Source organism: Ylistrum balloti, unplaced genomic scaffold, assembly GCF_031769215.1.
Source record: "Ylistrum balloti isolate Yb309-2 unplaced genomic scaffold, AGI_CSIRO_Ybal_v1 Utg370788, whole genome shotgun sequence".
NCBI classification, from domain to species: domain Eukaryota; kingdom Metazoa; phylum Mollusca; class Bivalvia; order Pectinida; family Pectinidae; genus Ylistrum; species Ylistrum balloti.
The window spans coordinates 55,784-70,212 of NW_026782460.1; the positions used below are offsets into that span (position 1 = coordinate 55,784).

General features: G+C 32.7%; 1 protein-coding gene across 1 annotated transcript in view; it reads left to right on the forward strand.

Moving 5' to 3' along the window:
• The window catches only part of LOC132558398 (nephrocystin-1-like), a 33,679-nt gene extending 20,622 nt beyond the window's left edge, over nt 1-13,057 (forward strand). Inside the window, exons 22-31 of the mRNA XM_060222951.1 lie at nt 1,825-1,907; nt 2,232-2,311; nt 2,447-2,549; nt 3,288-3,400; nt 5,545-5,618; nt 5,939-5,983; nt 6,753-6,788; nt 11,353-11,469; nt 11,924-12,086; nt 12,232-13,057. Of these exons, the coding sequence (XP_060078934.1) occupies nt 1,825-1,907; nt 2,232-2,311; nt 2,447-2,549; nt 3,288-3,400; nt 5,545-5,618; nt 5,939-5,983; nt 6,753-6,788; nt 11,353-11,469; nt 11,924-12,076 (804 nt within the window). The 3' untranslated portion in view covers nt 12,077-12,086; nt 12,232-13,057. The remainder of the gene's footprint in view (nt 1-1,824; nt 1,908-2,231; nt 2,312-2,446; nt 2,550-3,287; nt 3,401-5,544; nt 5,619-5,938; nt 5,984-6,752; nt 6,789-11,352; nt 11,470-11,923; nt 12,087-12,231) is intronic.
• Nucleotides 13,058-14,429: the final 1,372 nt, after the last annotated feature.

Sequence of the window (14,429 nt, forward strand, 5' to 3'; positions counted from 1 at the left end):
CATTTGAAAGCATGCCGTGTATACACCACGTTTAAAAGAGTTTTATATACTAATCATTTGATCTATTTACAGTCTCCTGACGTTGTTTTACTTATTGCAATGTATGTTAAAAAAAAACTCACAATCAATTTGTGCCATATAAGAGATAAGTTGGATATGTTGATAGTTGGTGTCACATTTTACTCAGATTTTCATGGGATAGTGTCACAAAGTATCAGATAGAATAGATGTATGCATTTGTTAAAACATTTAAAATATGTTTTTAGGGGAAAATGGTCTCATCAAATAATTTCCTCATTCATCATTCCAAACGTTGCTTTGTGGTACATATATTATAAAAATTCCCTATCACATCCATGTATATTACTGTACTTTTGCTCAGAACTTGAGAATTCATTATCCATTTTATAGCATTAGGCTTGATTTTATGTTAACAAATATCATTCTGGCTTCCATTTCACAAGTGCTACATTTTTACCCTCAATTTTCCTATAGGGAAATGGGTTTTTGAGTGATGGTTAATCATAGTGAACTGAGTTTCCATTAACTTCATTTAAATTGCTTTAAAGGGATTTCCTGAATAACAAGGAACACTTAAGAATCTGGCCACAAGTTTCATAACCTAAAATGAGCAAGGATAGTTTCAAATCAAAACTTTGGAAAACAAATAGCAAATTCTATAATGGGGTACACAATGAATAGTTGGACATGATAAAAGTTGACCAAATGAATTTTCAAAAAATTCTTTGCTTCAAAACTGAATGCTGTATGTTGTTGCTTCTTTTTATGTACACTAAGTTGTGATGAAACTGTCAAATTGTTAATTAGATAGTGATGTCAGGAAATATGACATTTCATACATTTTATTAGTAAGAAAGATTTCTATTTTATCTGGATGACGAGTTTTGCACTGAAAAGCTGCTGATAGATGAAAAAACCCAATAATCATGACTTTTGAAAAAGACATGTGGTTATTTACCAAATGAAATACAAAACGGTTTTAAATATCAACAATTGATCTGTTATCTTATGCATTCACATAATCTCTTTTTTAGTACATGTTCCATAGTAAAACTTGTTTACTTTTTGTGTTCCTGACTTTGTAAAGTATGTTTGGTTGTTTATCAATCAGTTTGTCTAAGGGTACGAGTGTATGCAAGCATCTTTCCCTTTGTCTGTCCATCCAATATAGGGTGTTGCATAAAAAGATATTTACATACCTAGGTATTATTAAATTTTGGTAGTCATAAGTCGAGGTAAAAGGGTCAAGGGTCATACATCACCACTTCTAAAATAAAAAGTTTGTGTAAAAGATATCTCCGGAACATTTCAGCAGAGTTCATTCATATTCTTAGCATATTATCACACCATCAAGTTTTACACCTGATTGGAATTTGGAGGTCATATCTCAAGGTTAAAAGGTCAAAGGTCACTTTTGAAATAAAAGATTTGTGTACAAGACATCTCGGGAACATCTCAGTTATTTCATATTCTCACCATGGACTGACAGAACATGTATCACACAATCGAGTGCTACATCGGATTGGAAGTCTGTGATCATTTCTTAAGGTTAAAGGTTACAATTGACCACCTTGAAATAAAAATCTTGGCTGTGTTCTAGATTATATTTTATGAACCCCTCAACAGATTTAGTTTTTTAAATAATGCTAAGTTCCACCTCTGATAGACATTAGTGGTCATTTGCTACTTGTTAATGGGTCAATAGTAACCCTTTTGAGATCAAAAGATCTGATAGTTAGGGTCTGTCTATGTGAGCCCCAGCTCACTCTATTCTTATTTCATATGTGATATTTTCGGCTACAGAGTACAGAGGAATATGGAGAATTTAGCTGTGGTTGGCATCACCTCAAGTTGTTAGAGGACAATGGAAATGTCAAAGGCAACAGGTAGGTAACACCATCCAGGACAAAGATGGCTACCAGTAAAAGTTCAATTAAAGTGTTAAATGAAACCAGAAATGAAACTAGAAATGAAAAGAAAGTTGAAATGTGTCTAGATTAAAAACCTATGGAGTTGGGGTCCAGGTTCTTCATCATAACAGCATTGGTTCCAGGCTCAATTGATGAGTGTGATGTTTTGCCCTATTTTCTGTACTTCATTTATTATGTCTGTTTTACCTCCACATTCATCCTAAAATATCAAATTTCACTAGTATTTTATGTTTTCAATCCTGTTACTGTGTTTTCACTACTGCCTTTGTTTTTTTCCAGGCAATTTGATCAGATGGAAGTCCATGGTGGCACTCCGTATGAAAAGGGAGTGTTTGTAGACCCAGAAATATCCAGAAGAAGTGAGTCCTATTTTCCATCTTTTGATTGGGGTTGAAATGCATGATGAGTTTTCTTTGAATATTGGAAAACCCTTGAAATAAATAGAATGCTTAAAGGTTTATACAAAACTAGTCAACTTTTGTTTTTACTTACAGCAAGCTCCAATGCCTTTATGACTTTGCTGTCAGGAAACAAGCAACCAAGACTTCATGTTAAATTAGCCATTCCTAGTAAAAAGGAGGTCAAGGACCAGCTTCAGTAAGATATTAGTATATTTATGTAGATGTCTCCTATTGATGGTAGAAAGAGGTCAAGGCCATCTTCAGTAAGATATCAATGTATTTATACAGATGTCTCCAGTTGATGGTAGAAAGAGGTCAAGTCATGTCTTTATATGATCTTTATATAGATCAATGTATACAGGATGTCTCCTGTTGATGGTAGAAAGAGGTCAAGGTCATGATCTTTATATAGAAGATGAGCCCAGTTGATGAGATAATGAGATCAATATATACAGGATGTCTCCTGTTGATGATCTTTATATAGAAGATGGGCCCAATTGATGAGATAATGAGATCAATGTATACAGGATGTCTCCTGTTGATGGTAGAAAGAGGTCAAGGCCATCGTCAGTATGGTTGAGATATCTATATGAAGGATGTGTCCTGTTGATGTGAGAAAGACATCAGATTAGGGATAAAATGAACTGAAACCTTCACCTGATTGTGATTTTGTTGTCATTATGATGTCATTCATGTAGGTTTGAGTAATATAGTTTAAATACATAGATGGTACATTATTGATTTTGTCTTTGGGGAGTACTGATTGTATGGCAGAAAAGGAATTCAGGAATGACATATTTTAGAATTTATGATTTTAAGCAATTTGTAATCATTTAATGACAGAACATTATCATATGTGTTTTTTCAGAAATATTGATTCTATTTTGTTTTCAGAGTTAATGATTTTAAGCATCTTGTATTATTTCATTGACAGAACACTACCAGATGTGTTTTTGGGGAGTATGTGTCTGCTGCCTTTTTACTCCTTCTACAGACAGATCCTAGCTGATAAGCTGATCCGTGACCGCATTGATCCAGATTCCACAGGTACATAAGGACCCTGAAATGATCTTAGTCACTGAAACAAACAGTAGCAGCTACACTCTAAAATACCTTCAATATAAATGCTTTTTACTAATATCCAAGGAAATGTTGGATGACCCAACATCTTGCCATTTTAAGAACGTTCCTGACATAAGATGACTTAAGGGACGATTCCGTATTTCATCAGTCAAAGTAATTATCTCCCGTGATATATAATATTGAGATTTATTCAGCTTTACATTTTCTGAGGGAACCAAAGATGCTGTTAAAGGTTCACCTGGTGATAAATGAGAATCTGATAAAACCATTTCCAGCTTCTACACCATACTGATGGTCAACACTGAATAGGACAACAGTCATTGAAGCTGTGATCAAATTACTCCACTCTTGAATTATGTTTCCCTTCTTCAGATGCTAAAATACTAACAATTTGAAATTCATTTATATTCAAACAGATTTGAATTTCAGAACTCTGTGAATTTGTAACTCCGATTATATGTATTTATAAAAAGATCGGCACTCGTTATTGTTGATACTCGGTTCAAAGTAAAATCAGTCTGGATTTTCAGTGTTTTAACTGTTAGAACTGATCATCGAGTGAACGAAACAGTTGCTTTTGTTTTTAGAATTTATGCCAAGTACAGGTAATTTGATTTTATGTCGTGTCATGATCATAACATGCTCTGATATTTAATATCCTATAGATCTAATACCTCACAACCTTTCCAAGTTGTTTATAACTGGGGTGGAAATATCTAAACCAAATATTTAAATTTCATCAAGATAATGTATATGTTTATGTACCTGGAAAGCTTCACCTTTCTTCATGAGAATTATCAGTGCACACCATTCACTGATTATAATGCAGTGTATATTCATGTAAGTCATAAGTCTATTGTAGACTCAATGTATGGAAATTTGTTTGATTGCTAACACCACAGTATCATGTATCATTGAAAATAGCATCAATTTCATATAACATATAAGTTATTTACTTTTTAGATGAATTATATAAATGTAAGATTAGGGTCATAGCACTATTAAAGTAGGATTGCACACTTTCTGTGGAAATCTGATTTCAATCATAATTTAGAGGGTAACGATACAGTTGTATTCAAAGAATCTACTGAATTTTTTTTAAGGTATGTGTATTTTGATACATCATTGTTGGTTAGAAATTACAGCAATAGAGTATTCATTCTATGTTACAAATTTGAATGGTTGAAGTTGAAAATAATTAGCAACATCATCTAGTTTTACTTTTGAACAGAATTTTTTTTTAGTTCCTAACAAGATGTGGATTGAAGTACCTAATGTCTGGAGTTTTTTTTTTTTTTTTTTTGTCTGTGAACCAATTATGTTTGTTTGGTTAACTAATCCTTCCTGTTCAACAAAATCTGTGATGTTTACATACAAATTATACAGAGAGATTTTCATGATACGTTGTAAAAAGGATGTTATATAATAATGTATTAATTTGACCCACAAATATGACAGGGAGTTTCCTTTCTTTCCTCAGAAAAATTATACAGACATGGTTTTGTTACTTAGAGATTTGTACCTATTTTATATCTTTATTGAATATACATAAAGTTCAATACATATTTTTTATGATTGTCTTTTCAAACTTACTATGAAAATTCAACTTTTAATTACCACATTTTAGAATAAAAGTGAAATCTTCACTGAAGTAGATTTCAATATTTGAAATGAGGTTGGAGCCATTTTCATCAGGTGGCACTGATACATGTATAAATATATTATGTTTATTGAAGAAAAAAAGATTTCGGCAGAAGTCGTTGATATGCTGTTTATGTCTGGATATTATTCAATTTATATCTCTGACAAACACTGTAGATATAAAGAGTGTTGAAACACTGATAAATACCATATAATTACCAACCAGCATGAGTATTTTTCCTGTAAGACTGACATTCCTACAACTTTGTCTAGTTTCCAGAAAACATTACCTTACAATCTCCAGCTTGTGTCTAGATTAAAAAAAAAAAACCTACTTAAACTTGATAATTTTTATTTCTCTTATTGTTTAAAAAATCAGATAATTTTGATTCCTTTAAATGCTGAAAAAAAATAGAATAAGATAGATGTTTTTAATTGATATTAATTCTACAATGATATATTTCCAGAGTTAATCCACAGTGCAGTGTTGACCACCTTCCCTCAAGTGGCTGACCAATCTGACATGATGAAGGTTGTCAGGGTAGGTTAAAAGTCTTAACCTAGAACAGTCTTAAAATTTCTTTTATTATTATTCTTACAATCTTAACGCCCCGTCAACACATAAAAGGTCATTAAGGCCTTCAACCGGGGTAAAATTTCATTTATACATCACATAATCTTGTTTCATATATCATATCGTCCTCTAGACCAAATTAATACTGATAAGTTGTGTAGGTAAGGAGGTAACACTAATTCTGATAACATTTCTAAGTGTATAAGTCTGTTTATGTTGACTGCCTTTTTGCATACCAGCTGATGTCTTTTGTTGTCTGTTGCTTTTTATGTTAATGTTTTTTGTAGGATATGTGGCAAAAGAAACTGAAGACGGTAAAGAAAGCAGACTCGGTGAGTATCAGAACCATACTTTAGTTATTCTTGTCAGTTCGGAGTTCTTTTCTGTTATATTCTATACTTTGTCTTAAGTCTATGAGAGATTCTTATTTTAATCTTTTATTTCAGAAGATAAGACAATTTCGTTCTTTGATTTTGAAATTAATTACTTGTAAGATCACAATGCATCTGAAATTCACAATATGTATTTCTGAAGGCTCAAAGCTAGTATAGATTTGTTACGGCTGTGTTTTCTTGCTAGATGTGGCATGAAACATGCTGATCCATGAGCTTTCACATACATTTAGATATTTTTTGGAGCTACTTTCACAATATTCACCATGGCAACTAATGATATCTGATTTTCTATCATATCTCTATATAGTTACCCAGTGATCAATCATGATATGTCACGTCATATTCATTGTATATCTAGCTTTCAAAAATTGAAATTTAAATTTAAAAGAAAAAAGTCAGATTCAGAAGTGAGCAAATTGATTTCTTGGACCCTAGTTTTAGCTAGATCGTAATAAGAAGAATCTTAAAGTATGGTTAGAATTTTGTATACTTTATCGGTGTAAGAGAGATGAACAATTTTGTTTAAAATTTATATACAAAATATTTGAAGTTGTATAGTTCATAGTTTAACGTATCGTTAAGTGTTTCATCATGACTGGATTCTTTATCATTTCTTCTTAAGTTGAACACAATTTTTAAGAGAAATAGGCATAACACATTCTCTGTATTCACATTGATTGAATGTGTTTGATACGTTTTCTTGCAGAATTCTATTTTCCTTCCATCCTATTTGTCAATTATGGTAATTACCATCAAACGTCCTCCTCTGGCATTATAATTCTTGTTATCGTCTGTGCCTGCATTAGCCATTTATATATATGTAGATTTCTCTGCATCAGTTAACCTGCATTTAAAAGTTCAAGGCTTTAGCATAAGACTTTTGACAGACACTCTCATCCATCAATTCAGTGGTCAGTTGAACCGCAATATTTTAATTTATTTGGCATATTGTTCAGATTAACAAGGATCTGGTACATCTAGTGGAATTTTAGTAGTCAAGTCATTTTTACGGTAATGATATGAAAATTCTGACAAGTCTTCATTTATATAACCTCACTGAGTGTAAATCCTGGTCTAAATCCATATACAGCTAGGTGTGTAGTCAATCCTGAGTACAAATATATTCATATATATGCTAGGTGTGCAGTCAATCCTGAATACATGTATCATACTCATATATGCTAGGTGTGCAGTCAATCCTTAGTACAAACATCATACTCGTATATGCTAGGTGTGCAGTCAATCCTGAGTACATATATCATACTCGTATATACTAGGTGTGCAGTCAATCCCGAGTACAAATATCATACTCGTATATGCTAGGTGTGCAGTCAATCCCGAGTACATATATCATACTCGTATAGGCTAGGTGTGCAGTCAATCCTGAGTACAAATATCATACTCGCTAGGTGTGCAGTCAATCCTGAGTACAAATATCATACTCGTATATGCTAGGTGTGCAGTCAATCCTGAGTACAAATATCATACTCGTATATGCTAGGTGTGCAGTCAATCCCGAGTACAAATATCATACTAGCTAGGTGTGCAGTCAATCCTGAGTACAAATATCATACTCGTATATGCTAGGTGTGCAGTCAATCCTGAGTACATATATCATACTCGTATATGCTAGGTGTGCAGTCAATCCTGAGTACATATATCATACTCGTATATGCTAGGTGTGCAGTCAATCCTGAGTACAAATATCATACCTGTACATGCTAGATTTGCAGCCTTGTCTTAGTTGTTACATATATAGAAAGTAGTACATCACGCTGACTTCCCTTTGTGCTTCAAGAAATTTGTTTGGTGTAAATATACTAGGTGTTCAATCTAGTTTTGGTTGATATTATACAATTATCAACCTGTTTGGAGGGGAATACAATGATTTATCAACCTGAAAAGTGATATATTGAGGCCTTAAGTCTTGATGGATATTTATGCCAAAGAGTACAGTATAGACTTGATGAATATATAAGTGAAGTGCAAAGTTTTGACTTTGTGTAAATATAGGCTAGGTGTATTAACTTACTGTATAAATAGCCAAGGTGCACAGTCTTGACTTAGTGAATATGTATGCCAGGTGAATAGTCTAGTCTTTGCCTAGTGTAGACAATGCTGACCAGACTTAATGCATATTAATGGACATGCTTTGCTTAGAAAAAGTAGTTGGCATTATTGGTAGACTGTGGATAAGCATGTTTGATATAAACTGTAAAATTAGTATGGTATATATAACGTAGAGGGCATTTATATGTTTGTTTTATAATGTTGATATTTTTGGAGAAAGTTTTGCATGACCCTGGATTAAATGTATATGGGTAGCCTTGGTAACCAATGATTCAGGTAGATACTTCTTTTAATAAACTCCATGCATTTGATTATAATATAAATGAGGCCAGATTACAGGTAGATACTTAGAATAACAAATTCCTTGTATTTTATAAGCCTATCATCAGCAGGTAGCACATAGGTTTCCCTTTGTTCCTTAGGGTGCCCTTTTGATTTTGGGACTAATCGGAAAACAAAATGGCTGACTGGTAGCCATCTTTGATTTTGACTGAGAAAGTTTATTTTCATTATTTCTTGAGAACTGCAGCTTAGATTTTTCTCAAATTTCATATATATTTTTCTCTTGATCCCCTGTTGTGCCTGTTAGATTTTGGTTCTGATCAGAAAATGAAAATGGCCAACAGGCAGTCATCTTGGATTTCAATTTTGAAAGTTTGTTATCGCTACTTCTTGAGACATACTGCATAGATATTTCTCAGATTTCATGTATAGGTTCCTCTTTGTCCCTAGTTGTGGCAGTGTGAGATTGGAACTGATCAGAAAAACAAAATGGTCGACAAGCAGCAATTTTCTATTTTGCTGAGTAAAGATTGTTATCCCTATTTCTCTAGAAGTACTGAATGGATCTCTCTCTAATTTAATACATATGTTCCCATTGGTCTCGACTTGTGCCTGTTTGATTTTTGGAACTGATCAGAGATAAAAAAAATGGTTCCCAGGCAACCATCTTGTATATGGCAGGTAAATTTCTTATCGTTAAGAGCAAAAACAGAGAAGAGAGGAAAAAAGAAAAGATCCAACTTACAAAGAGCAAATAAAACCAAACAATGGCGGGCGCTAAGATCCCTCTGGGATCTCTTGTTACAATACAAATGAGGCCAGAATTTTAAGTACAAATATGTTACTCTGTCAAGTTCAAACTGAAGAGGAAAAACAAAAGGAAAGGGAAATACAGATAGATACATGAATTTTGTTGATAGAATGACTAATGGGGTATCGTTAAGTATCTTAATGCACCTCAACGACAGATTATATCATTGAAGTCATTGAGATTACCATCCCATAACTTAATAGCATTGCTGCTCATCAAGAGATTAAAAACTGATCTCTGTCCCCACCCCAAGGGAATTTACCAAGGTAAAGCTGTATTTGTGGGATGAGGCTCATCAGGGGAATTAGTTTCCTTCTAAAGAAATATTAAGTTTTGCATTATTGACTTGAATATCCAGATGAGCGATACATGCCCTCTTGGCCTCTTGTTCTCAAAACTTTCTCATTGGTGGAAACGAAAAATTAATGATGATTTTTCTTCTGTGTGCTCTTATCTCCTTTCTTAGGTTAAAAGACTATGATTAATTGGAAACATGGTGTTTTTATCTGAAGTATGTTCTGCATACAATTCCTAAGAGATCATTAAGAAAACCTGAATGGCTGTAAACTGCCAAGTAGGAATATTCAATGTAAAATGCTTCATTCAGGAAATGCATTGAAATGCAAGCAATCTCTTTTCCTTTAGACAATTTGACTTCATTTGTTCTTCTTCTTATCTAAATATTGTTATAATGTTATATACACATAATGTTGTTGTGTAGTGTATGACAGTGGAGATAGAAAATATGGAGCTCCATGATTTTTTTTTTTTTTTTTTTTGAAAAATATTTTAAAATTTGACATTGTTTTTCAATCCGTTTCATTTGTTACCTGACATGCATGTGCATGGCTACCATTTGTTGTAAGTATCATTTGCCTAAAATGTTGTCTTAACTGCATGTATGATTTTTTTGTTGTTGGTGTTATTGGTTTTGTGATGTAACTAACACACAGGTGATAGCATGGTTGTACATGCACTTATCATTACCGTCGTATTTATCAGTTGTGTGTGCTTCGCTGCGGTTTATTATTATTTCATTATTTGCCCTGTTTTTTATGCGGAGAAAATATCTGTAGCTGTGTAGATTTTAAAAATAGTAAGTTCCATATTGATAGATTCAGGTCATGAATTGATTTGATATTTAGTTCTGAGAATATTTAAAAAAAAGAACATGGAGAGATTTCCTATCTCATGGAGGTACAACCCCTTAACATTTAGTTTGATTCAGTCAGATACCAAAGTTTGTAAACGCTTTGATGATGTTGAGTGTATTTATTTTTATGTGGGTGGTGATATGACATGATGTAGTAAAATTCTCAATTCAAATCTTCATTGATATGAATGGTCACTGTGTTAAACCATGTAATCTAATTTAATCTTTGTTGTATATCTCCACAAAAATTAACTGGAAACACTAACTCATTACGGATGGTTGTATTGATACCTAACTGTTCATGATGAACGGATTGAATTTAATTCCTGGTTAAATTCTGTAACATAACTTATAATATTCACACCCGTTAAATATGGCTTCGTTCTTGCCTGAAATTCTCACCATTTTGTAAATTTTGTGATGAATCACGTGACAAGTTACTACATCATCTACAGTTGTTGTAAAGGCTAGTATAGGTATGAAGTTGTAATTAGGAGAACAGTAGAAAATGCAAGTATTAATTCTTAATATAGCAAGTAAGACTTTAAAAACTATTAAAACTCAAATATATATCTGAAATAAGTAAGGAATGCATATATACCTATGTTAAAGAACCTTCTATCTGTATTTTGGCATGAAAATAGAACAATACTGTACAGCACTTTCAGTAAACACGGAGGGAGATAATGTTAAATTAACGAAGGTTAAAAGTTAGAAGATTTGCAGGACAACATGATTTTGTTGCAAAAATGTTATAAAATATGAAATGAGAATTGGCATTATTATTGTATATATATACAATCTATATTTATCATTTATGGTTTTTTTTCTAATTTTTTTTTCACACATTAACATTATTTAAAGTGGTAGATATACATAATGATTATCATTTTATCGTGGGAATTAAAATTTATTCAGTAAGAAATATATATTTTGTTCAGAATTCATGAATGTTTCGATGTATTCATCATGACTTTTGAATATTTGTAGCGTGACCATGAATACATGAAGAAACTATTCGAGGATGTGATAAAAGAGTCTGTGTATCCCCTACTACACACCACAACATTACCACCATATAAGATAGGCAACTTCCAGGCAGAACAGGTTTGTGTACTCTCTTTGGAATTTAATAAAGATTGTTGGCCTACTGAAGACACACAAGTGAATATTGCCTTCAAATATAACATTTGAATGAGACACAATACACTGTAGAGCCAAATAAAGAATTTAACTGCATCGTACAGCTGTTTTGCCCTTTTAAGAGCTGTGGTGCTGACAATGTAAATTTTTGATGCCGAGGGGGCACCTGAGGAAGCTCGTAATGGCTTGAAATAATACAAAAAATCAATGGAGCAGGACCACAAGTGCTAAAATTTTTATTATTTTCAATTTTAAGTAAAACAGTTCAGGAAACTTAACATAACTTTTATGAACCTTACATTAACATTGCATACATGCACATGTTTAACAGTACATTTTACAACAGGAGTTCAACGAATTTTAAGTACATAAGTATATATCTATGTTTATAATATGTTGACTTCTTTTTTATCATCAGGTCCGTCAGGCGGAGATTGACAAGTTTGTAAATCTACGTGACACTCGAGGTGGTATCCTTCAACTTATGCTCTCATCAGAAGTAGAGTTCTCTCCCTTTGATTCCAAAGAAGTCTCCTTTGATGTAATAGGACCTCACTGTTTACAACCCTAATGACTTAAAGGTAAAAGATTTGGTTGTCGGGATAAAGTGTAGATTTCTCGGAGGATTTTATCAATCATTTAGAAAAATCTTTTGTGGCATGTCAGATTGTTCGCTTTTAAGCTGTTTTCATGATGTAAGCATAACATATTTTGATTTTCTTCCAGGTTGGTTTAGAATTCAAATGTTCAAGCATCATATCAGGGTCGTGGCTCCATATCAGGGTCGTGGCTCCATATTGTAGAAGCGAAGGTACTAGTTTGTGATATCATACATATCAGTAGAAAACTTACGCAAGATATTCTATGACAATGTATTTTCCTGTAACCTCAACAGAAGGAAACAGTCATTACCAGGATGCAGTTAAAATGATTCTTAACAATGATAAGTTTGCTAACTTGTGTTCCAAGACTATAAAAGAGGACTGACATGTACCTGTCTATACTGGAACGATTTGTGATGTTGTAGAAAAGAGATTAGTGTAAAACCGTCCATTAGAACGAGCAACAACTGTGATGGAGATCACCCGATATCTCGTCAATGGTGATGATATATAAAGCATTTCCACTGCACGATGTTGAACTTGTGTATTATTGTATGTAAGGATGTGAGTTTGTGTGTAAATCTGAAGAAAGTTAGTCCAACCTCTTCATGTTTCTTGTATATGTGAAAAAGTCAGAATGGAGTAAGATAATTTTAAGTTAAATACAGAATTTAATTTTTGTATTTTAGACTCTGACAAGGTTTTACCAATGTCAGTCTCATTTCAAACATTTTTGGTGACAAATGATTGAGAAAGTTACGACCTGTTCTGATAGTAACAAGAATATATATATATTAACCATTGCCAATTGCTTCTTATGTGAGAGTCTGTATGAACATTGTTGTCAGGAGCTGTGACGTATGATTATTTATTGTTAGAGTGCTCATCTTGTACTATGTGGTTGTAAAATGCAGCACATTTTATATTTTATAATAAATGTTCATAGTAAAGCAAGCAGACTTTGTTTTCATTTGGTCATGTATTTTACAAAGAATATAGTTCATAGGCTATGTTGAATTAATTGGTATTATATAGAAACAATCATGGAATGATAACATCTAAGTAAAGTTCTTACTGAAAATCGAGGTGAAAATATTGAAAGGATTTAACATTACAGAGACACTGGAAATGTACAAAAATACTAAAACCGTTCGTTTTGGACAAAGAAGAGTCTCATCTCCAACGTAAATCTTAGTATGATGTCATATTAATTCAGAATATTTGGTTTCGGACATGAATTTGCATGTGCATTTAAATCTAAATTTAGAAAGTTTAGGAATTTTAAAAGTTTATTGGATGAACTGTTACTGCTCAAATTATTGCACACCGATACCTTAGGTCAAGAGAAATCAGTTTTCTTGTCAGATGTGAAAAAAACAGGTTTTGTGACACTTCCATAATATCATTACTAGCGTGTACTTTCTTACACTTGTATTGAATATAATGTTGGCTAGGAGAAATGCACATAGCTTCTGAATTCAGTGTCTCTCTTGTAGTGAAGCATTTCTGATTACTATCTGTTCTAGATGTTCATGTGTAAGTTATGACAACTTACAAAAGAATAAACAAAGGCACAAAAGTGATGAAGCACCTGTCAACAAAAACATGAATTAGATGCAGTATGGCTAAATGAAAAATTCTTTAAATTATTTCCTAGTTCGTAACACACATCTAAAAGTTTTATGAGATTTAGGCCCTTTATTTGCTAGTATTACAGCAATCAACACAACTCATTGTATAAAACTGCATGTTTACACTATTTTTTATTGTGAATGTATGTGTGAAAATGCGTTACCACACAATGGATTTCAGGTTTTCTATAAAAATGAAACGTTACATATAAGTAAATGTTACTGAAGCACATATCTTGAATCTGTTTACTTTCTAAATGAACACAACAAAAGATTCAACAGACCTGAAGAGGAAATGAACAGCAGTTCAAATCCATTATTATTATTAATAAAATTAATGGAAATATGCTGAAAGCTGGTGATACACATTACATATTTTAATGTAAGGTTTTTTTTTTTTTTTTTAGCCCATTATCATCAGATGGTGGGCTATTCAACTCACTCTGCATCTGTGGTCCAAAATGGCCAAAAGGCAGCCAATTTGTATTTTAACTTTGAAAGTTTGTTATTGTTATTTCTCGAAGTCCTTGATGGATATTTCTTAAATTTCATATGTAGGTTCCCCTTGGTCCCTAGTTGTGCCCATTTGATTTTGGGACTTATCAAAAAAACAAAATAGGTAACAGGTGGCCATCTTGTATTTTGACTTTGAAAGTTACTTGAGAAGCACATAATGGATCTTTCTTAAATT